At 39.0% G+C, this 23,775-nt stretch overlaps 4 protein-coding genes across 9 annotated transcripts; 2 read left to right on the top strand and 2 right to left on the bottom strand.

Annotated features, from left to right (window-relative positions):
* The first annotated feature begins 1,314 nt into the window (after window positions 1-1,314).
* LOC121902282 (N-acetyllactosaminide beta-1,3-N-acetylglucosaminyltransferase 2) lies at window positions 1,315-3,416 on the top strand. Its single transcript, XM_042419544.1, has 2 exons — window positions 1,315-1,372; window positions 2,030-3,416. The coding sequence occupies exon 2, from the start codon at window positions 2,034-2,036 to the stop codon at window positions 3,414-3,416; it is 1,383 nt and encodes a 460-aa protein (XP_042275478.1). The 5' UTR covers window positions 1,315-1,372; window positions 2,030-2,033.
* A 766-nt stretch (window positions 3,417-4,182) lies between these two features.
* Window positions 4,183-12,820, bottom strand: eif1ad (eukaryotic translation initiation factor 1A domain containing). Of its 4 annotated transcripts, none has more exons than XM_042418575.1 (5): window positions 11,601-12,820; window positions 8,308-8,426; window positions 8,061-8,169; window positions 6,990-7,098; window positions 4,183-6,896 (listed from the first exon to the last, which is right to left on the bottom strand). In XM_042418575.1, the coding sequence occupies exons 2-5, from the start codon at window positions 8,392-8,394 to the stop codon at window positions 6,683-6,685; spliced, it is 519 nt and encodes a 172-aa protein (XP_042274509.1). In that variant the 5' UTR covers window positions 8,395-8,426; window positions 11,601-12,820; the 3' UTR covers window positions 4,183-6,682. The 4 variants fall into 4 exon arrangements, with proteins under 4 accessions (XP_042274509.1, XP_042274511.1, XP_042274510.1 ...); XM_042418577.1 differs by lacking the exon at window positions 11,601-12,820 and adding an exon at window positions 9,438-9,975; XM_042418576.1 differs by lacking the exon at window positions 11,601-12,820 and adding an exon at window positions 9,011-9,397.
* Window positions 10,001-11,593, top strand: LOC121901671 (girdin-like). Of its 3 annotated transcripts, none has more exons than XM_042418571.1 (2): window positions 10,001-11,327; window positions 11,403-11,593. In XM_042418571.1, the coding sequence occupies exons 1-2, from the start codon at window positions 10,443-10,445 to the stop codon at window positions 11,541-11,543; spliced, it is 1,026 nt and encodes a 341-aa protein (XP_042274505.1). In that variant the 5' UTR covers window positions 10,001-10,442; the 3' UTR covers window positions 11,544-11,593. The 3 variants fall into 3 exon arrangements, with proteins under 3 accessions (XP_042274505.1, XP_042274506.1, XP_042274507.1); XM_042418572.1 differs by having other exon boundaries at window positions 10,001-11,330; window positions 11,406-11,593; XM_042418573.1 differs by having other exon boundaries at window positions 10,001-11,495.
* A 1,381-nt stretch (window positions 12,821-14,201) lies between the features above and the next one.
* ctsf (cathepsin F) lies at window positions 14,202-22,142 on the bottom strand. Its single transcript, XM_042418570.1, has 14 exons — window positions 21,714-22,142; window positions 20,898-21,008; window positions 20,232-20,313; window positions 19,315-19,376; window positions 19,054-19,126; window positions 17,523-17,636; window positions 17,244-17,392; window positions 17,007-17,103; window positions 16,801-16,881; window positions 16,509-16,628; window positions 16,062-16,126; window positions 15,820-15,910; window positions 15,168-15,226; window positions 14,202-14,932 (listed from the first exon to the last, which is right to left on the bottom strand). The coding sequence occupies exons 1-14, from the start codon at window positions 21,957-21,959 to the stop codon at window positions 14,858-14,860; spliced, it is 1,425 nt and encodes a 474-aa protein (XP_042274504.1). The 5' UTR covers window positions 21,960-22,142; the 3' UTR covers window positions 14,202-14,857.
* Window positions 22,143-23,775: the final 1,633 nt, after the last annotated feature.

The raw sequence follows: 23,775 nt of genomic DNA, 5'->3' as shown, positions 1-23,775 counted from the left end.
AGATACATAATTGGCAGGGAGATCTGGGGGGTAATTTAAGTAATTTTAAACAAATTTCCTACATTTCTACACAATCTAACCTCTTGGATTAAGTCAAGAAACAGCTACCTGCACTAGTCTAGATTAGTTAGATTGAGGATGCTATGAAAACCAGGAATGCATCTAGAACAGTTTATAATTGGGTGGATCAGGACATTAAATGATAATAAGAAGAACGGCTATTTCATATTTGAAATTATATTTATGAAAACATTATGTAGCCTAAAATGGTGGCAGGTTGCAGGCTACTAGGCCATCTTCAAGGTCAAACAAGGACAAACAATTTATATAAATGAAATAGTCTTACAACTCATCACAATATGATTTGGACAATTAAACCTGGTTAAACAATGTTAAATCTGAGGGTTGCTATTCTCAATACTTCTTTGGCCATCCTCAAAGTTTAACAATTGCAATTTGGATGAATGAAATGACCTTACAACTAACCTAAAAACCATTTATTGGGAATCATAAGACAGTTTCAGAGCGACAGAGACACACAGCGTCCCTGCAACCATAGTAACTCACTCTCTCTCCTGCCTGCCTGTGTGTGGCGTGAGAGGAGGGGGAGAAATGCTGACTGAAATTACTCTGAGCGGCATTCATGGGAATAAATTACAATATAATAGATTTGTAATAATACCACTTTGTACAGGAGGAAGCTGCTCACCTGCAGTTAATCTGTGTTTGAAAGATACAGGTGTTCATCAGCTGCTAGACCTCTTCTGTAGGGGTTTCACACAACTATTGTGTATAAGATGGGAGATGGATGTAATACAATAGGTTGACACTATAGAGTAACAGATGTATGACGAGAGAATCCTATTTCACTAAATGTGCAGCCACTAAGCTCACATTCATTGCAGAAAAAGCAGCGAGACTATCAAGAGTCGGTAACATATAGTTAAAGGTTGAGTGATAGGATCAGTTTGCTTTAGATTAGATCTCCCATTTGTGGCTGATTCTGCAGCCACTGATTACTAATGAAACGGCAACATATCCTTCCTATTTGCTCTCTTTCTGCAGTGGGAGTATCCCTTGTGCACACACACGCCTGTCTGAGTCTTCTATGTAAAGCTTCTCTGATGAACCTTTGTCGTTGTACGAGCAAATCCCCAGGAGCATCAACAGCCCAAGTAGTTTAAGCTCGGAAAAAAAAGAGCAGTGACTGACTTTCTGGACTATGTTTGGTTCTTGTTGAGGAGAGAACTTTCTTTTCTTTAATTCTTACTGAGAAATGAGGCAATAATGGAGATTACTAGCATGGGCCACCAACCTTGCTTTTCAATGCGTTTGAGTATTCAGTGAATGAAGAAACCTTCAATTAAACCAGGTGAGTCACGAAAATTGCTGAGTGTTTTTATATTTCATTTATATTTCAGCTCATAAAAAGAGGAGGATGTCATCTCGTTAAATGACTAAGCTGTAATAAACTGTATAATGACTATAATTATCAATATGATACAGTGAGGTTATTATTAACCTATGGTTACATCTGCTGATATAACTGTATTTGACTCATAGGCCAAACTCTCTGAAACTCTCTTCTCATCCTTTTAGACGTAGTTCTGGACCTTTTAGTTGTATTTCATGATATGTCTAAACCCAGTTGTCACTGAAGTCCTTAAAGTGCTCAGAAAACTTGAAATTTCAATATTTACAATTCCATTACAACTCAATCTGCTGATGAAGAATATGTGATACAATTGAAAGCTCCAGAACAGCTACTAAATGGATGTTTTGGTGACATTTTGTTATCTAGCCTTTTTCTCTGTCATTGCTTTCTTTTACCCTCTCGTCTCTTCCTCCCTCTCTGTCATGGCTTCTCTTGACTGTTTTTTCTGTCCGCATACAAACCAACGGAGCTTTCAGAAGATATGATAGATTTGATGTTTATATTACATATTTTATGTTTTGATATTCAAAAAACATCTCTGTTTAGACAGATTTAAGGTTTGTCAAAACTAACATAGTGTTTGTGCTTTTGCAGTTGAATGGCGCGGTGTTACTGTCGCTGGCGTAACCTGTTAATCTGTGTATGCGGTCCATGCATCTGCCTGGCCCTGCTGTTCATCTATGTCGCTGTCATGTTGTGTTTGAGCTTGAACAGCACAGGAATGCCAACAGTCTTGAATCCTCTTCACTTTGTGGCCTCAGGAACTTTTAGTAATGGGAGCTTTGCCCCACTGCCTAAAACTTTCTGGGAGTTCCACCTGCATGGAAATGCCTTTTGGAACCGACTACAGCTGGCCATCGACCGCCATTTCAACCCCATCCTGCGTTCCAAAAACACCAAAAAGGGATTTGAAAGCAGCATCGTTAATGATTCCCTACTGAGGCAAAGTTTCTCTGAAGTTACTAACTTGGACAGCACGAGGAGAGACTTTTACAAGCTGCCAGAGCTGATGCGAGACTTTGTGGTACACATGAACAGGAGGGACTACCCAGTCCTCCTTCACCCAGATGCAGTATGTGGAGCTGGGGCAAAAGATGAGAGGGAGCCCCCACTGCTTCTTCTAGCCATCAAGACAACAGAGCTGAACTTCAAGAACCGACAAGCCATCCGAAGGACCTGGGGTCAGGAGGGTTGGGTGGCAGGACAGAGGAGGAACAGCAGCAGAGGAAAAGCAGACGGAGGATACGTCCGCAGGGTGTTCCTGCTAGGAAAAGAGAACCCTCAGGAGCTGGGCGTGGATGTGTCTCATCTACTGCAGTTGGAGAGTAAGCGTTATGGAGACATTCTGCAGTGGGATTTCAGTGACACATTTTTCAACCTCACCTTGAAGGATGTGCTCTTCTGGAGCTGGTTCTCAGATGTTTGCGACCAGACTCGCTTCGTCTTTAAGGGGGATGACGACGTCTTCGTCAACACACCGAGAATGATATCCTTCCTCCAGGACCAGCTGAGGAAACCACAAGCTGACAAGGCTATGAACGACTTCATGGTCGGAGATGTCATAGGAGCGGCATTACCCAATCGAGTCGACAAGTCCAAGTACTTCGTCCCAGACAGCTTCTACAAGGGCATCTATCCTACATATGCAGGCGGGGGAGGGGTGGTGTACTCAGGCCTGCTGGCCAAACGCCTACACAACGTATCTAAAAGAATTCACCTGTTCCCCATTGACGATGTTTTTGTAGGGATGTGTATGGTTCGGCTTAACACACACCCCATCCACCACCCTGCCTTCCTTACGTTTGACTTTCCTGACAAGGATGAGGAGAAGCTGTGTGCGTACCACAGAATCTTACTGGTCCACAAACGAAGCCCCACCCAGATGGTTAAACTGTGGGCAGACATGAAAAAGAGACAGATACGGTGTTGGGGTGTGCCCCTGAGGGCGGCAAACAAGAAGGAAAACAAAAAAAAACTGTAGGAATATCTAACGTGATAGAAAAGTTTTTCTATTGTAGATTTATTGCCACGATAATGTGATGAACATCTCAATGAGCTTCTGTCAGATGTGAAAAGGTGTCAACTCGTGTATGTATTTATTTACTTAAGGTATCCATGTTCTGGGGTTCAATAAAAGAGCCTCAGCAATATTTAATTTTTTAAAGGATTACAGTGTAATTTTGCTTGTCCATTAATTACAAAGTCACACAATGATAACATCAGTAGCTATGACTATGATTTATTGTTTATTGTTTCTTTATTCTTATTTGTTATTTAGTTTTATATTAATTTATTTTGCTATTTTAAGTCTGTTCAGCACTTTGGTCAACTAGGGTTGTTTAAATGTGCTAAACAAATAAATATTGACTTGACTTGGCTTAACTTGACTATGACATGCTGCAGTGTATTCCCAAACTCATTAAGTTTCAAATCTGCAAGTTCCTTGTCATATAGGACTGAAATGAATGGAAATATGTGGAGGGAGAACAATATATTTAAAAAAATCTAAATTTGCTGTGTAACTGAAAAAGGTCAGCCGGAAAGTAAAATATACAGGATTGTAATTAAAACATCACTGTGTAACTTTTGCTTAACAACATGAGATAATGCTAAATGCTAACTACTGTTTAGTTAAACTGCCATTTAACATTTAGCTATTGTAATAGTAGCACAAGTGGAGAAGAGTCATAAAGTCAGCGAACTGACTCAGTAACGTGCGTTTTACAATATTTTTTTTTACCTAAAGTAGAGTGAGAATTGTTAAAGTGGGACACTTTCTGAAAATTTGCACTCTGGAACAATTTACTGAAACATCCCAAAGCCTTAACTCCCAACTTGATACAGTTCTATAAACATTAAACCGTTTATTACAATATACAGAAGAAAAAATAAAGAATAATCAAACACATAATCAATGACTCCATCTAGAGCACAATATGTCCTGAGACCACTTTTTTACAGGCACTACTGGCAAAGTGGGCCACCTTATATTACATGATATAAAGAAAAAACAACAGAGAAATTAAAGAAGTAATTTCAACATTTTAACGTCTTCAAATAACTGACTCTATGTACAGAAAGTATAGCTATATGATCAATGAAACTGCTAAACAAAGTCATTGTTGAGATGAGTTTGAATCTACACTGGTTGAACCAGTTTACAGTGTTGAAACTGGAAAGGTCACTGCTCCATATGTTTACATCATCTTGGTTAGATGAGCTGCTGTTTTCCAGCCAATCAGCTTCCAGTGTTTTTTTTTAAAGTGAGAAGTCTGGCTCCACTCCAGTTACGTTTGTTATGTAAAACTGTGAAAACCAGTTGTAAAATCTATGATTGTACATTGCTGTCAAGTATTCCTGGTTCTTTCATATGGCATTAAGATATCAGTATATCAGTACACTGTTTTATTTCTGTGAAAATAACTTTGTAATGACCTGCCTTTCCCTGACATGAGCCCGTTGGACTTTTCTGCATCCTGCTTTGCTTAAGCAACTATTAAAGACTCCCCAGTGACATGCTAGTGTGAAAACAAATGCAGAACCTTTAAACACATTTGTTTCTTCATAACTAATTTGTCATCACGAGGAAAAAATACTATGGGAATATGTTTCCTACATCCTTTCTGTTCCGTACATACTGTTTTTGTGGCAGACAAACAGCAAAAGAGAAACCTGCTCCACAAAGGCGTGTGGTCGGGAAGGGTGATGTGGTCTTCAGTATGTATTGACAGACAGAGGGTAGGATATTCAGCTTTAATGTGCGTCAGAAATGATGACTTCATAACTTGATAATTCAAACACTGGCTGGTGCCAAGCAGCAGCAGATGGAGTTTGCAGCTTTCTGAATCTCTGACAGATACTGATGTGGTTTCACCTGAGCCAGGAGAAAATGCCCTCTGGGAAGCAGAATGGGCTGTTGTTGTTCAAGAGCTTTTAACTACGAACAGTCTATTAACTCCATGAGCTGACTTAACTGTAAATGTTTTGCAAATGTTATTTTATATGAATATTTTTATGTAGAGCTTCTTGTTTTGAGTGTTTTAACTAAAATGTCCTACAGGTAGACTTTTTAAATATTAAAATACATCAATACAACCTCTATGTGCAATAGTTATGTTTTAAAGGAAGAATCTAATGTTATATACTGTATATGTTGGCTAAAAATATTAGTATGGAGAAATGAAAATATTTTCAAGACAGAACATCCCGTTCACATTGATATTCTTGGAAGACAGGAGGATTTAATGTCCAAATGATGACTTCACAGTTCAAAAATGTGCATAAGCATCAGCAACTGAGTATGGAATGTCACTAAATTATGAGGCATTTGAGAAATTTGAAAAGACCTTCACTTACTTATGACAAACTAAATCATCAATGGTGTCGGCAGCATTCATTTGAAAATAAAATCAATACAATCAGCAATACAAGGCATTGTGTGAAAGGGTGGTGCCAACTCACCAATTTGCAGCTCTGTTTATCAGAAGACTGGTAAAACTGGTACGGTGTTTAAATTCCAGCCACTCCCTGGACTACTATCTCAATACCAGAAACAACAATCAGATACAAACCTGTATTTTGTCAGTGTTGATAACAATTATTTAGTGATATATTTTATCTGACTTTAAAACATTTAGTTTGTTTTATAAAGGAGGAGGAATTGATCAATATTACCCAGCAAATGTTCTCTACTCTGTGATGTATATGCAAGGAAAATTGAGAGTTTGATTGTTATCAACTATGTTACATAGATAAGAAATGTTTGGTTATATAGTCATGGCTCCACTGAAGGTCAATATATAAACATGCTTTAGTTTGTCGTAGAAAATGGGGGAAAAAAAGTGGAAATTTTGCAGCAGAATTTAAATTTGACATGAAAATCACTAGTTACTTCTTCAATGTCAGTCAACATTACAGATTTTTGGAATCACTTTTACAAGAACGACTTATTTATTTCCATTAAGTTCAAGTCTGGTGTGGGAGTCACACACGCCCCCCTCCTTTTTAAAAAAACATCAAGAATGAGCTCGTTCAATGAGCCCAGTCGTTTCATGTCCCCGACTGGCTGCCATATAAGAACTTCAGAGGAAGCTGTTACATCACAGTGAACGTCTGTGAACATCATCACATCAGTCAGTGATAACAGCAGCTCAGACGAGCAAACTGTCAGATGATTTTCACAACTCTCTCTCTCTCTCTCTCTCTCTCTCTCTCTCTCTCTCGATTGTCTGTGCCTTCACAATCCCTCTATGAACCATTTTCTGTCCTTTCCTCTTCGTCCTCATCTTCACTGTCCTCCTCCTCGCTCTCGCTGTACTGGTAGTTACAGCGGTTGGTGTTCACAAACAGATCACTCTCATCGTCCTCAGAGTCGCTAACGTCCTCTGCCTCGTCTTTCTCCTCGTCTTGCTGTTTGTTTGTTTTGTCTTGCGCTGGCGGCTCCTCATTAAAACCTTCTGGCCTGAAGGGAGACAAGAGACAAAATCACAACAGGCTCAGTTACACTTCTCAAAAAAGATGCTGGCTGTATCATGTATTTTGGGTCCCTACTCACCAGAGCTGCTGTTTTTGCAGGTACTGAATGTGATCTTTATAGAGAATGAAGTTGATCTCTGCCTTCACCTTCTCACCTTCTTCAATAGGATCCACAATCACATAGTCACCTTGAGATGAGACAACAAATAATTTAAATGTGAATCAAAGAGAAGCTGGCTGAAGAGAAGCCTCACCAAATTTATCATCACACCACTGACTGATCTTGACCTCTCATACGGATATCATAATGATGTCTTACCTGCACCAAATGCTAAACTCTCAAAACAGCATTTTTTTTTAACAGATTAGTTTAACACTGAGTCAAAATCCCACATGTATATAAAACTGGCAAATGTTTTGTGCCCATGCTTGTAGTAGCGTACTGTACGTAAGCACATTGAATTTGGGGAAATACTTTTCTGGAGAAGATATCAGTAGGTCCATTAAAAAATATCCAACTAATTATACTTTTGCAGTGCATTTTAGCGCCTGTGTGAAATAAAAGAGCGCAACCTCAAGCTTCACACATCACTACAGAGAATGTTTCAGGGTTATATCATGATAAATATTGACTAAGTTTCTAATTGTAACAAAAACTAATATTGCAAATTCACATGGCATTTCTCTGAGTGAAATGCTGCCACTTGTTTCCTAATTCTCAGTCAGTTTTTAAGTCCTGTCTGCAGTATCTAAATGGTGCCATCTTGTGTGCAGCATAAATGTTGCAATTCCCCTGTGAAATCAAAGCAGTTCTCACTGCAACACCATACTGAGGCCATTGCTACTACAACCAGCTTGAGAAACAGGATTAGAACAAAAAACAGCGATTTATGCAAATGTTTAGACATACGAATTTCCATTTAATCAAGTCACCATCTATATTATTGTGCCATAAACAACTTTAATTAAGGTAAAAGTTATGAATTGTAGTTCTACACCTTATTACCATCATTCAGATCATGGTAGGAGTGATGGAAAGACACTGATAACTATGATGAAATGACTTGTTCTATGTATATGCAGTGTTTAAATTTTTAAGATGGTTGATTGATTCTGACTGCTCTCTGTAATGTTAACATCCACCACTTACCTCTCTTGATCCAGATGTTCTTGCGAAACTTGGTGGGCATGCTCACAAGGAAGGTCTCACCCTGAGCCGTGACAGTCTCATGGAGGTTGTTACCACGGCTACTGATAACCTACAAGCGCAGTGTTAGAGGATGGAGAGTAAGAAAAATATCTTGCTGGGTATTGCGATGTCACTAAGTAAGTAAGTAAGTGTGAGTAGCTGTTTGCTGTAAATATGTTAAATCCAGTGCAGTGTATTCATGGCTAACCTTCACAATCTGCTGGTTCTCTGTGGGCGTGACAAAGTCTCCAAGAACCTCCTTGACAACATGTTTGCGTTTGGTGGCCTGTGACATTATAAATGGTGAGCTTCAGTTTCCCTCGCCAGCTGAGGAAAGAAGAGGAGAGAAGAGGGGAGAAGGGGAATAGAGAAGAGGACAAGAGGACAAGAGGACAAGAGGAGGATAGATGATGTGTGAGGTGCTGTTGAACTGAAAATGTCAGGCTGTGGTCAACAAACGATACAACGAGGAGATAATAAAACAAAACAAGAGATTCATCAAACTACAAAAGTCGTGACAAACATGTTGAACTCATATAAGTTTTCAGATATGGCAACTTTTACAAAACCTTTGCTACTTGGCTGATTTCAGTCGTGGTAATTCACAACCGCTTCGCTTAGTTAGCTAGAAATGTTAGCAAATAGCAGTTTTCCTTCTATTTAACGCTAACACAGTAGTCCAATAATTTAGCTGACTTAGCTAACGTTAGCTATCTAAAAACGTATCTCTACGATCAGCCAGATTAGTAACGTATATAACTACCTTGAAGTAAAGAAGATAATTATTGTCTCTTCGATGTTTTAGTTTAAAGAAGCGTTGAGTTATATTATCAGTGAAGTGGAACCACATGCGCTCCTGTTTTCTGACAACAGCAACTGCTAGGTTACACTTCCTGTGTGACGTCATTTACCTTTTCTTTTTAAATCTGAGGGTTTAATAGACGGTGCGAGGGTTTAGCATCACACTTAACAATTCATATCATCCGCTACTTCAACATCTATTGCTATTTGTTGTCTGACAATATCAGTATCTCAATACTGTATAAAACAGATTTTTGTTGGTCTAGTTCTTCCGCTACAGCGCCTTGCATTATGGGATATAGAGTTTCTTTTCACTCAATCTGAGCGGCATTCAAGATCACTAGCATGACATGCAGTGCCTTTTCTGACGTACTACACCAGGTTACACAGATATATGAGGTAAATATGCTTCTTTATTCATGACAGTTTTAAATTTTCATTATTTATTTCTGAATTTCTGACTTATCAGGAAACTACCAATTGAAGGCCCAACCACCATAATAATGCATGTTCATTAAGTTAAATTTTTCAACTCACCTTTCATATAGGTCACTATGGAATTGTAGTTGTCCGCAGTGGTGGAAGGTAACTAAGTGCATTCACTGAAGTACTGGACTTAAGTGGTGGTGAGGTACTTGTACTTTACCTCAGTGTTTCCATTTGATGCTACTTTATACTTCCACACAACCACATTTCAGAGGGAAATATCGTACCTTCTACTCCACATTTATCTGTAGATGCAGAGTGAGGGTCTCTGGCACAACTTCACCTACTTCCAAGGTGCACGGAGAAGGTAAATAAGTCTAGAAAGATGAGAACTCCCGGAACACTTGAAGTATGAGGAACAACTTTATTAGTTGACCGATGCATTTCGGCTTGTGACCAGGATGACCCTGATGAAGGCCACAAGCCGAGATGACCCTGATGAAGGCCACAAGCCGAGATGAACCTGATGAAGGCCACAAGCTGAAACATGTGGGTCAACTAATAAAGTTTATGTATGTTGGCATTTAGTTACCTTGTTTACTTTTGCCACTACCAGCTGGCGGCTGCTTTGTAACATTATCCCGTACATACATAGGCTGTAGATGTTAACTTACCCATATCACACAAACGCAGCAAAAAAAAGCTGAAGTTAAACTGTTTTCACAGGGTCCAAAAGCTGAAGACACAACCTCAAAACCAAGGTCCAGCAAAAATAGCTGACAATACACGCTTGTTTTATACAAAACACAGCTGTTAATTGATAGCATCGTTTTCTACAGACAGAGAGCAGAAAATGAGTCAGCACGAGCAGCCAGTTACTCTCCAGGCTCTAAGTGCTGACAACGCAGCCTTGCTCAGAGACAACAGGGACCTCTGGAGAAGGAACAAGGTTCTCCAAAGAGAAAATGATTCCTTCCTTACATACATCAACAGCCAATCAAATTGGCACTCTAGGAACAAGAAAAAAAGGCCCTCCAAATAGAGAATGAGGTGTTTTATGCAGAGAACGAGGCTCTCCACAACAACATTGACACCCTGGGCAGTGAAAATGAGGCCATGTGCAAAGAAATTGAGGGTCTTAAAAAACAGAACAGTGAGGTGCAGATTAAATTAAATGACTTTGAAATTGAGAGGACGACCTTGCACCAAAAAATTGAGGAGCTGAACATAAATGTGGCAGAGAAAGAGACCATGAGGCAGCAAAATGACACTCTGCAAAAAGAAGTTCTGCAGCTAAAAGACTCACTATGGAACTATAATGTATTGAAACAAGAAAACTTGCTTTTGAGACAAGGACATGACATGCAGCACACCCTTCGGAAACTGAACACAACGTTCCAAACTGAAAAAAACAGCATGATACGGCAAATTTTCAGCCTACAAGAGGAAACGCAACAGCAGAAGAAAAAGTTTCTAAATGAGAATGATGCCATGAAAAAAAAAAAGTTTCTGCAACAACAGGTTCTGAAGGCAAACAAAATCCTGCAAGAGTTTAAAGTATTTGAGCATAATTATTACATAATGAAGCAGGAAAGTGAGTCTATGAGCGAACAAAACAAGGCCCTGGAACAGGAACTTCAAGAGGTCAAGACAAGGTTGTGTAATGGAGACCAAGCAATGAGACAAAAAAATGAGGCTCTTCGAGAAAAAGCTCAGGAGCTGAAAAATGTTCTGGTGGAAGAGCTCAGAGGCTTCGAACACAACTACAATGAAATGAGTCAAAAAAACACGTCTATGCGACAAAAAAATACAACCCTGGAACAAGAACTTCAGGAGGTCAAAAAAACTCTGCAAAAACTAAAAGTCTTTGAAGATCACTGTGATATAGTGAAGACAGAAAATGAGTCCCTGCAGCAACAAGTCCAGGAACTCACCAAAAACTTGCGTGATGCCCAAGAGGCCATGAGACAAAAAGACGGGGCCTTGCAACAACAAGTTCAGGAACTCACCAAAAACTTGCGTGATGCCCAAGAGGCCATGTGACAAAAAGCCGAGTTCTTGCAACAACAAGTCCAGGAACTCAAAAGTATTCTGCAACAACTCAAAGCCTTTGAATGCAACTGTAATGCAATGAAGCAAGAGAATGAGTCATTGAGTCAGGTAAATAAGGCCCGACAAGAAGAAGTTGATAACAGAAAAGGGCCCGTTTGCAGATGATCAGCCTAAAGCTGATCTACAGGAGGAAGAGCTCCAGCATAAAGTGAATGTACTCACCATTCAAGTGCGTCACGGGATGAAGATAATCAAGCTTTTCACCAAAGATATCAATGAACTCGATCCTGTGGCCAACCAGGTCACTCCAGCGCAGGACAACACCAACATGGGATACATGTGGGTGACACGTTGGCTTCGTCGCTGGTTTTCTTAACTGGACCCCTGCTGACTTCCGCCAGAGACCATGATGCTCTGCTCTTCATGAATATACCATGCTCTCCATAATCCTCCCCCCTGCTGTTTTTGATGGCCCAGAATGGGATACCTTTACCTTAAAAGACAAAAACATCAATACCACAGGAGTGTGATTCACACTATAGTCGACTGCCATGTTTACTTCAGATATGATATATATAGCCCAAACCCCATAACAAAGCTATGTAATTATTACAAAAATTGAATTAAACTATTAACTATCATGACAATTAAATATTTCAAACATGAATATATAGTACTGTGTAAAAGTCTTAGGCACTTTAGATGTTTAGATTCATATCCATAACACAATACCAGAGGTGTCTGAACAGTTCCAAATTTATTCTGCAGCATGAAAATGACCCCAAACATACAGCCAGAGACATAAAGAACTATTTTCAGTGATTCGAAGAACAAGGAATCCTGCAACAGATGGCTTGGCCCTCACAGAGCCCTGATCTCAACATCATGGAGTCAGTCTGGGATCACATTGAGAGAAAGAAGAAATGAGACAGCTTAAATTCACAGAAGAACTGTGGCAAATTCTCCAGAATGCTTGGAACAACCCACCTGCCAAAAAGCTTGGTCACAGCAAATATTGATTTAATTAAGGTTTTTTTTTTCTGTACTGAACTTTGTATGAATTTAATTGATAAAGAAAAACAATTTACAGCATTATTTTTGTGAGCATATTCACTTTACTTTTAGTGCCTAAAACTTTTGCACAGTACTGTAGATAATGACATTTTTTCATTTTCAAGTAAATTCCCCACAATGTGAGGTGGCAACCAAGTCTCACGGCAGTTTGTGAAATAGTCACAAAATGTAATCTATAGACTTGTGTACATGGACACGAAATTTACATTTTTTTCGTGACACTCAGCACGACTTTCGAACTAATGTATTTCATCTGGAAGTATCTTTCATGCCTACACCACATTTTTTTTCTGTCAGTAAGGACTCGGGAACACAGAAACTGTATTGTTTTTTCTCATTTGATATTCATTTTTTAATCATAATCACTAAATTACTCAACATTTATTCACAAGATTTTGTCCTTATTTTTATTTCTTTATTTTAATTTTATCAGTACAGTCAATGGTATGTGTTACTCTGGTGGGTGGACAGGAAGACCCGCTAACTTCTTGTGTGCAGAATCCAATTCTTGAAAAAAATGCTGAGATTTAATACTGCTGTCCTTTTCTGAAAGTGGACTGCTCACATAAAACACAATAAAACCTGACAGTTTGACTGACCCACTGAATGTGACAGTTTTTATGAACTGTTGAGTGTTGAGTGAATCGGGCTAGCTAACGTTAACAGCTTTATTTCCAGCCTGTCTACCATGATGCATCAGCAGGTTTTGTTCCATTTCTTAGAGAAGATCCATGATTAACTTTCACACAGCTCCATAGATACAGATTTAATAAGCTTATGAGCTTTTTTATGTATTTTTCATTGGCGTTAGCAGGTGCTAACAGGCTATGCTAACAGTGTGTTAGTGGTTTGCGTTAGCAGCATTCTGGACGCGAATTTACGCCCTACTCTTCCTCTAAATGGCTTGGCCTGACTTTTCTCACATAGCCCTCGCCTTGTGAAAGAACAGGAAGTTTTTGCTGTTCTGCTGTCTCCGGCAAATTCACTTGAAATTGTTAAGCTTTAATAATTTCTTCTAAATGCAGTCCAGTTGTTCACAGTATAGGTAACAACCTAGTTGCAAAGGATGAGAAAAAACAGTGATGTTAAGTTTTTTATTTGCTCAAAATTGTTAACCGTAACAAGATCTAGTGAAAGTGCCGGCCACTGAGATGTGCCAGCCACATTGGTGGATGAAAGAGATGCTAGCGCAGCTAGCAATAGTAGCTAGAAATAGTAGTAAGCCATGACTCCACATAACAATTACACCAGATCTCCTCCGTCAATGATCAATAGGGAGACTGTCATTGATTCATCAGACCTGTTCAGTCAAATGATGGATGCTGATGGTTATAAACACACAAAAATATTTATTCATGAATGAATGAGTGAGTGCACAGCATGAGCCATAGACCCTACAATAATGCATATAAGTTAAAAATATACAAAATGTACATTGGACCGTTGGGCCCTGGCACTTTCGTGCTCGGACCCTCATCAGGAAATCAATAGGACTGTACATTAGTGAGCTAGACAGCTTTTTCAAGTCACTCAGGTGAGGATTCATGATATCACGATAATGGAAATTTATCACGATTAAATTATCATGAGGGTTTTCATTTCCATACACAATAAAATCGTATATCTCCCATCCCTAATATACAAACACAGTATAATCTAATTACAGTATAATCAATCCAATATTGTGTTTGAGTTAAATTTTTACGTGATACTCCAGTGCCTGGAAAAAAGGACACAAAAAACAAAGAATGGGATTCCACACTTTTTTATTGAACCTTGATTTATTTCTCACTGTCTCACTGCTGTTATTACAGTTGCATTGTAGTTATGTAGTAATGTGCAGACCAATAAGGTAAAACCCCCATCTGTCAAAAGCCCCATCTCAAATACTACATAACATAACCACAAACACTGGTAACTAAACATTCAAGAGAACTAACAAGACAGCAGTTAAACTACTATTAGTGCATCCTTTTTATCAGACATGGGCTCAGTTACTGTGAGGAAAGATGAGCAAACTTAAAACCAATACCATCTAAAAAAAAAGGAATTCATTATGACCTGCAGGACTAACGGAATGAAATGCAAACACAAAATCTTTAAAATGACTAAAATTTCAGTAGTTTAGCAAAACTAGCTTTATAAGAGCTGGCAAGTTTTTGGTAAATTGTCATGAGGTGTGAGGTATGGAAGGTGAAACACTAGTCTGGCTGAATGGGAAAGTCAAGAGGACCTATGTTTGTGTCTGACTTTGATCTTCATGCATTCTGGATCAAATGTGTATGTAAGTAGTGTAAAAGTGTGGTCAGCTGTTGCATGTTGTGTGTGTGTGTGTGTGTGTGTGTGTGTGTGTGTGTGTGTGTGTGTGTGTGTGTGTGTGTGTGTAAATATGTGGTGTTAGTGGTTTAGTTGACTACAGCAGATGAGCACATCTTGTTGATCCCACATGCATTGGACCCCCTGTATAGGTAGTAGTAACCCTGCATGAGAAAGAGAGAGAGATAGTCAAAACACATACAGTGGCTTCACACTGTGGAACATTACAAATAAGTCTAGGACACACCTGAAGCTTTGAAGGGCTGTGATAGTGGATTAATTTAGACTGTATGGGTGTTATTTTCCAAACTCTCAAGGCATTGTTTCATCTTTCTCTAATCCACAAACTTTGAAGGATTTTTACACTCTGTGCGAAGTTAGTAGGTGGGGCTCTCTTACCTGCTCTCCATAATCCTCCCCCCAGCTGTTTTTGATGGCCCAGAATGGGATACCTTTACCTGAAAAGACAGAAACATCAATACCACAGCAGTGTGACTCACACTATAGTCTACTGCCATATTTATGTAAAATATGACATTCATATACAGTGAGAGATTCACAGTAAATAACTTTAATAAGCACTGCATCATATCACATGATGCATCTAGGCAATAGCCATCTGCAGTGAAGTACTCTTCTCAACACTTTGGTTTCTATATTTGTATGATCACACTGTACAAAGAAAATCACATTTTCCTGAGGTGCAGAGCGTTTTTTTCTCTCTTGCTTGCAACTGTTTAGTATTTTAGAGAAATGCTGGTATGGTGCACTAGGAGGATGGGCACTGTGAGGGCTGGTAATGATGCATGTAAGATGGATATTATGTATAAGAATGTATTCTTACTAATTCCACCCAATTTCAATACATAAAAGATGATTGTTTTTGTGAATCGAGAAGGACTTCTTGATTCACATAAACAATAATCTTTTATGTTGATATGCTACATATTTTGACGCATGACCACAAACAGGATAAACAAATCTATCTTTCTGTTGGCTTTGGTTCTCAGGTGTAAAAAAAGAACTCCAACAAGGGATAAAAATCACTTACGTTCTCCATATCCCACCATCAGCACAGCGTGGTCGATCATCCAGGGGTTGCAGAAGATCTTCATAGGATGAGACACACCCTTCCTGTAAAACTACAGAGAGGCAAAGCAAAATTAATTGAATGTGGTAATTAATATATGGTTATTTGCTAATAATTAAATTATAGTGAAAAATGAGTTGCACTGTGACAAAAAACTGTTATTTCTTGATGTATAAAGATGATGACAGGGATCAACTACTTACCTGCATGGCAAAGGCATTCAGAGCAACAGAGATTGGTCCGTTCTCAGCCAGCCAAGCTGCAATTTCTGAGGGAAAGGAAATTAAAATCAGTCACAGCCACTAGTTTCAAACTGACACACACAAAATTGGATTTTCTAATAGAAGTCCAAATGCTAGGAACACCAAGTGGATGCATGCATATGAGTAAGTGCATGTTCAGTATGTATACATCTCTAAAATTGAAACAAATATACTCATGACATCAACACCTATTAGCGTACTTATTTGTCTTTGAAATGGAAAAAGACACTTTGTTGGAGTTGTGTCATTGCTCTTTGTTCACAGGATCTAATTAGTGTCATGTCATTTTCAGATTTAAAAAAAACCTTGTATTTATTTTTGACATATTTATCAGCATTTTGTCTTTCTTTCTTCTTCATCTCCTCCTTGTTCACTGGGTCCACTCACCTCTCTCATCTTTAGAAAGCTCCACAGAGCTGTTGATGTAGGCGGCCACCTTCCCGCTGGTGAAGTCACACCTCTGCTTGTGCCCGGTGTACGAGTAGTCACTCTCTGACTCCAGACCACCTTAACCACACACGGAGGATGAAGATTAAAAGGTTACAACTTGCACTAAGCGCCATTTCCACCCCTTTTCTCAGCATAAATCACTGTAATAAATGCACATATATCATCCTCTCAGCACAGAGAAGCAAAACGGTTGCACACATCACTTGTCCTCCATCCATTTCTTTCTTACCCAGCTTCTCAATGGCTTCGTAAGCATTTGATGGCAGCCCGCCTCTGCACGCCTGGTCCAGCCCATCACAGTCAACCAGCTCTGCGAGGGACAAATCAATGGACCAATCACATCACTGCTTTTATCTTTAACTATCAACAATACAATTTCTTCTGAAGGAGAAAGTTACTGAATTATTGTATTACATGTGATAGTGTGTATGTTACCTTGTTCAGACAATGACAGTAATGTTCCATTTTTCAGAAACCACTGGCCTTCAATGTTGCCTGTGACAGAAAATGCCCAGCAAGATCCACACATACCCTGAAAGAAAGACACACACACACACACACACACACACACACACAGTGTAATCAGCATGAAGTAGGCAGAAGGTATCACTTATTCATTAGTGGCATGCTATTTAGGGTGACTGCCCTAAAATTAACTCTGCTTGTTGGCACCTGGTTCTTAACAGAACTGACAGCTCCATGTTCTCGCCAATCCCAGCTGTCAGGGGCGGGGCCTCGTGCAGGAGAGGCCGGTTTCATTGGCTGGTGAAGAGTCCACTGGCTCAGTAGTTGGTTCAGGTAAGTAGAGCGAAACTCTTCCTCTGGAGAAAAGCAGAAGGAGAAAGCAGTCATGCTGTTTGTGTTACTCAAGAAGATCTTTTTTGAAGAAACGCTGATGAAACACATGGAAAGCACAAGATGCATTTCCTCATGGGGGAAATATATACACACCGGTTAGGTCGCTGAACTTGGTGACACCATACTCTGCTGAGCCCTGATCCAAAGACTGGATCTTCTCTGCAGTCTTCAGGTTCTCATGGAAGATACGCAAACGACGGTCTGCCTCTACAGAGTCAAATCAACACATTTTTAAAAATTTAAAAATCGACACTTCACAATCAAAGACAAATTTAATTGCTCTGTTTATATTTTTTTACATTTTAGGTGACAGAACAAATTACAGTGAGTAAGTTGCTATTTCTTGTAGTTTTTTGCTCAAAAAGCTGAATGTAAACTAACCAGTGACGACCTCTCTTGTAGTGATATTTGGAATATATTAAACTCATTTTCTCTGTGATAAGAACAATGTTTTATTCCAATAGGCAATAAATCACTCAATTATTAAAGCTAGAAAGTCAGTATCACTCCAGCCTTCTGTTAATTAACCAGTCAGTCCTTATCTGATATTTTACTGATGATATATTCTTTCTGGCTGAAACATGAACAGTTTCTCTGTCTATGTCTGTTTATCTTTTAATTTTGATCTCTCAAATTGCATTCATTGCCGTGCTGAGATGTAGCGTAAACTGATTGCATTTTTATCAACAAATACTGGAGAAAACTAGTTAGACACTGAACCTAGTTTATTTATTGATTGATTTAAAAACAATCATGTCTATTTTCACGCATGTTTCTAATTAGTTCAAATATTTAAATGTAATTTTGCACAAACAAGCAAAGCTTTAAGAAACAAAATACTCTCCGGCTACATTGACAATGAACTTGAAAGAAAGAGAGAAGTCTTTTAGATTTGATGTTTAGTTGATGGGCATTGCCTGTTTTCCATCTGTTATGTCCCCAGTTTAGGGGAAACGTGGACACAACATGCTTAGAGCCCCCACTCTTCCCAATCCCAAGAATAGTCAGCCCAACAACCACCAAAGTTCACACTGTAGCAGTTAATTTTCAGAAGCTTCAGAGTTGAGCAATGCCCAAAACAACAAACAAAAATTAACAAGCCCCACCCTAAACTTCCCTAACGAAACATTGAGTAGAAACAGACAGATTAGAGGACTCTTGTTTCTTTAGTTGTTCCCAAATAAATCAGATTTATAGACTTTTTTTCAGTAGATATTTTGACTAATATCAGGAAAGGCACAGGTGCAGCTGGTAACATTAATTACGGCTTGCCTCCACTAATTATATCAATGCAATGCAGCAATTAGTGATGTAATTAGTTGCACCTGTGTTTGACAAGTAAAAATGCAGTGAAAATGTTGGTTTCTCTACACCCCCCCTCCCCTCCAGACAGCAGTATTTTGACATTAAACCACTAAACTAATCTAGAGTTAGTCATTTTCAGAATAACACAATGATTAGCTTTGAAGGCTACTTAGTCTTGTGTTTAGGATTTCATTTAGGATGAAGGGCTTTTATTGTTGCTGTGAGTAGTAGGTTTGACGGAAGCAGGCAGGAATGTGACACACAATGTAACTGCTATGTTTGGTATGTGCTGTATATACTGTACGTGTCAGACACTCACCCTCCTGGCTGCTGTAGACCTTATTGTATTTTACCATGAACTCTTTGAACTGGCCCAGCAGCTTGACAGACTCCTAACAGATAAAGAGCAGACAGACACACAGAATCAACAACACGAGCCTCATCCTCGGTTGATTATTGATGTTTGCTGTTTACTTAACAAATGGACTGTTGGAGTAAGAAAGAGGCAGTAAGATGAAAGTTAACATCAACATGTTTGTTGTCTGTACTGTTATTGATTTGAACATGACATTATTTTCACCTCCAGAGGCTCGCTGGTGGATGGATCCTCGACCTTGTTGGTCTCTTCGACTTGAGGTTCGGCTGATAAGAAAGAAATCCAGGAAAGTGTGTACTGTAAGCGTCAATGTAAAGAGGACTTATATTTATTTGTTCAAATGACCAGTGATGCCTCTCATATTAGAGAGAAATAAATAGAAACGTGTGTATATCACAAAGCAGGGCTACAACAGAGAGGTGCCTCAAATAAGCTGTCAGTTTTGGCAAAATTTACATGCATAGAGAGCAAAAAATATATATTTTTAGGATTTTCAGGTTAAACAGTGGACTGGGAGAGCTCTGTCCAGAGAAAGTTGAACTCACCAGTATTCAACCTTTCAACTTTTTTTTCCTTTTTGGTATAAAGCATCACTTATTGACCAGGTCGGTAAACATTAGCATTACATAATAACTGGGTAATGAAGGTCAAATCAAGCTGTTTTTTTTTCTGGAAACATGTAAATTTACTTGGTGTAACGTGATTCAAACCAAGGTTAAAACTGAAGGGAACATGAGCATCAAGTATGTTTTTACCTCCTGAGCTGTGTGTTCTCACGCTGCTTGGATGGATCAGTGCCAATGACTACTAACAAATCAATTATTCATTTTATTATCTGTGTGTTCGTCTTTATAATAATGATGTAAAATAGCATTTTAAAGACTATTTTCTGTATGGTCATTGTTTCAACTAGTTTTATAGGGCCAACGTGATCATGTAAGATAGTGCCACCGTTACAGAGAAAGCAAAGCATCATAGGATAACAATGAAAACACACAAACACTAAATTGAATACATTGAATACAATTATCCAATGGTCTATATTTTGACCAGAGGAAAAGCCGTGAACCTTAGATGTTGAATGATTGATCTATTTGTCTGCTGACAAGCTGCTGACTGACCTTTAGGTTGGCACTTTTGTTTAAGCAGAGTTGAAGTGCCCTGCCAGGGAACGTCCCACACTTCGAACAGACACACCTCCGTCTAACAAACAAACACACAGAGATCAGAGATATTTTATATCATTAACAGTGTATTACAATACATATTCAGTGTTGGAAATTGATTTAAAAGGAGGAATCATGTGTTTTAACACACTGCAGCCAGAGCAAACAACATCAGACACAAGTTATTTCTGTCTAAATGGAGCTGTAGGGGTCAAGCAGCTCCATTTAGAGCTTTTCCTTCTAGGATTAGGGTTAAGATGTTTTTAAAACCAGGAATAGGTTTCCACTATAAAGACTAAAAACAGGAAGACAACGAAACACAAAAAACACTCGTGCATGTGTCAGTACTGTGTATGCGTGACTGTGTTTGTGAGTGTGCTTAGGGTTGCTACAAGTCAGACTCAAGTCACAAGATCAGATGACTGGTGACATCCTGCTGAACAAACAGAACTATTTTGCTGCGATAATAAATCAATACAGTTAGATGCACACGCACGCACATTCCCATTTTGGTACATTGCATACTTCTTAGTGAACTCTGCAAACCATGACAATGACCTACTTTCTCTCTTTTACTTAATCTCTCTCTCTCTCTCTTACACACACACACACACAACCTACCTTGAGTTTGTGTGCTTCGGGATAGAAGTCACATGTCCTGAGCATGGTGCTTTTCTTACATTGAGTGTTACTCAGTTCCACTGTTATAGTGTAGCGGATCCCTTTAACCAGCTGCAAAACAGACAAACACACACACATGCATTGGTGAATTTCAATTGACAAACCAGAAATCTTGCTTTTACAAAGCATTCATTGTCTGCTGTTCTGCTGCAGTCTAGTACACAAGTGGCTATTTAATACGACTAAGAGTGTATTTGAATGACATTCAGCCAATCTAAGCTTTCAGAGAGTGTATATTGTCTGTGCTGTAGTATCTGGATGCTTCTTTTTGCTAGTGGCAGCAGGCCATATTGCACAGAAGGATGCGCTGATAAATGACAACAATGCAGTACAACTCTGACGAGGCCAGCTGGAAGCGGTGTCAAGTCAGTTAGAGTCAGTGAATTGACTTCCGTTCAGGATGAAACTATGAACATATCGAGAAAAATTTTACTGTGTAGGCTTTTTTCCACGTACCAAAAATAAATCACGTATTTAATAATGGATATGTGAAGAGTTTCATTTTATGCGCACGCGTGGATAATTACTGCAGAGAGCAATTTGTGCTATTAATCTGAAGGTAAATCGCTGTGTTTCCGGTGTGTGAGGCTAACTGTCGTGAACTTGACGCACTGTTTACAAAGAACTGAGCGCCTACTGCTCTATAACAACGTATTAAATCTACTAACCAGTGCTAACCATCACAAACCGTGTGTTACGACAACATAGTAAATAAATGAACATGACGTACGAAGCCACCGTCTTCATTAACTGTACCTGTTTGCTGGCGGAGACGATCCGGCTCACTCTGCGGAGGTGCATGGCGTTGGAGCCCCGGTTGTAGCGCTCCTCGGCGAACTGCAGAGCCTTCTGCAGGCCTGGGTCGGACTCTTGCAGTCGGATAGGAGAGCCGGGAGGCCCGAACAGAGGCCGGTCCAGGTCCTCACCTAGCCCCAGCACAGAGCTCAGACAGGCGGCCAAGGCCAGCAGCCCCAGGATTACCGGACGATATCTGAGCACCATGTTGTGCTTCACAAAGAAAAAGGGACCGGTGTCCTGTCTGCGCTCAGTTAAAAAGAGGGATGTTTGTTTTTCTCCCAGAAAAATCGATATCAAGTTACCTCTGCAATGGTTATACAAGAGGTAAACAGTGTTGTTGCCAAACAAAACTGGGATGAGCCTGTGGGAGGAGACTAATAATAAAGAGGGGTGTGTTCAAGAAGCATAGACAACACCCACACACTGTTGCACACACCCACATTCCCCATATTTAAACAATGCCCGTAATAACTGGTTAATAGATCATTATAATTATCAATATCAAGTTGGTGGCTGCTGAGCAACAACTAGAAAACCAAATATTTTTTTAAAAACTTTATTTGTATTGGTTGTACTGAGCAAAACAGAGGATATAATGTGTTTTACAGAAAGAAGACGGGAATAAGGGAGAGATACACTATAAACTACCCACACATTCAAGATGATCAGAGGCTTGATGGAACTTCTTGAGCTAAATAATTGAGACCCTATTCCTAGTGTGACACTGTCCCCCTGGCTATTCTGTTTTCTGAAGAGATATGGGAACCCTCTCATAGATGGCTGATAGGGAGAGAATAATCCCCAGATCAATATAATGCAATATATTAAAACTGTTTGTGGTTGTCACACCAGCAAGAACAAAATATAGACCACCGCACACAATAATAATGTATATTCCTCTGTAGGTATGCATTTGAAATACTGTAATACAGGCGTGTAGACAGTAGTCATTTTTAGCCTACTGTTTCACAAGACATGGGATCAACAAACTATTGAGTAACAAGCCAGAAGTTACTCTGGTTGGTGAGTTGATCAGTCAGTTCTCACAGGAACTGTAAATGACCAGTTTAGTGTGGGAGACGAGTATGTAGTTGTTATTAATTCTGCCATACAAAAGAATGTCTGATCACTAATCAATTTTCAAATACTAAATAGTTTTTTTAAAACTGTATTTCAACACTTATAAATCAATTGTCCCCTCTAAAGCTACACAGAAGTGTAATTAAAGCCAGTAACTGTATAATGTGGGTTGTTCTTGCTGACAAATGTCGATTGATGCAATGAACTGATGTGCGAGTGTCAATAGTATATTTATACTATGTATATAATCATTGCGTCATGGATAATAACAAGTTTTTATTATATAATATTTATATAATTACTGCACAATGTATAATAACAAACTTTTCTATTTTTCTATTTAACTATTTATTTTATTCTACTGCTGTGTGTGTATATCTTACTCTTAATTATAACCATATGAGGGAGACACATACTGTCTGTCCTGTGATCTTATATTTTGTACACACAGCTGAGTTTGACCTTCTGAGAGTCTGAATTATCTTTATTGGCCAAGTGTGTTTACACATACAAGGAATTTGACTGTGGTTTAGTGGCTCTCAGTGTAATTACACAAATATACCAACACAGCAGTCTACAGAAATATACACAAGGAATGACTATATACAGGTTAAACTGTTTCTGTGAACTGTAAACAGGATACAAATAGTGCAAAGAAGTGAAGAGTGCTGAAATAAATATTAAACGGCAAAAAAGTGACACGTTACTTTATATACACAGTCTCTAGTCAAAAATTCACTTACATGTTTCGACACAGAGTCTTCTTCAGAGCATTTGAAATATACAGGATCAATTCAGTCATATATACAAGGGCAGAGTTAATACACAGCTGGGAGTTGGACCCAATTATTCAGGAACTAATCACTTTTCATATTCCATGGTTCTAGATACAGGGACCAATCTCAAGCATATAGTTAAATCTGATTTAAACCTCATTACA

This window comes from Thunnus maccoyii, chromosome 8, assembly GCF_910596095.1.
Source record: "Thunnus maccoyii chromosome 8, fThuMac1.1, whole genome shotgun sequence".
In the NCBI taxonomy this organism is placed as follows: domain Eukaryota; kingdom Metazoa; phylum Chordata; class Actinopteri; order Scombriformes; family Scombridae; genus Thunnus; species Thunnus maccoyii.
This window is presented reverse-complemented; position numbering and strand designations above follow the sequence as displayed.

Coding starts and splice junctions, on each gene's coding strand:
- LOC121902282 (XM_042419544.1), top strand. CDS start 2,034: ATGGCGCGGTGTTACTGTCGCTGGCGTAACCTGTTAATCTGTGTATGC.
- eif1ad (XM_042418575.1), bottom strand. CDS start 8,394: ATGTCACAGGCCACCAAACGCAAACATGTTGTCAAGGAGGTTCTTGGA. Junction 8,170..8,307: donor AGAACCAGCAGATTGTGAAG/GTTAGCCATGAA, acceptor CTGCGCTTGTAG/GTTATCAGTAGCCGTGGTAA. Junction 7,099..8,060: donor GAACATCTGGATCAAGAGAG/GTAAGTGGTGGA, acceptor TCTCATCTCAAG/GTGACTATGTGATTGTGGAT.
- LOC121901671 (XM_042418571.1), top strand. CDS start 10,443: ATGTGCAAAGAAATTGAGGGTCTTAAAAAACAGAACAGTGAGGTGCAG. Junction 11,328..11,402: donor CCTTGCAACAACAAGTTCAG/GAACTCACCAAA, acceptor CAACAAGTCCAG/GAACTCAAAAGTATTCTGCA.
- ctsf (XM_042418570.1), bottom strand. CDS start 21,959: ATGGTGCTCAGATATCGTCCGGTAATCCTGGGGCTGCTGGCCTTGGCC. Junction 17,637..19,053: donor GGTCTACAGCAGCCAGGAGG/GTGAGTGTCTGA, acceptor TTGACTCTGTAG/AGGCAGACCGTCGTTTGCGT. Junction 15,227..15,819: donor GATGGTGGGATATGGAGAAC/GTAAGTGATTTT, acceptor CTGTCTTTTCAG/GTAAAGGTATCCCATTCTGG.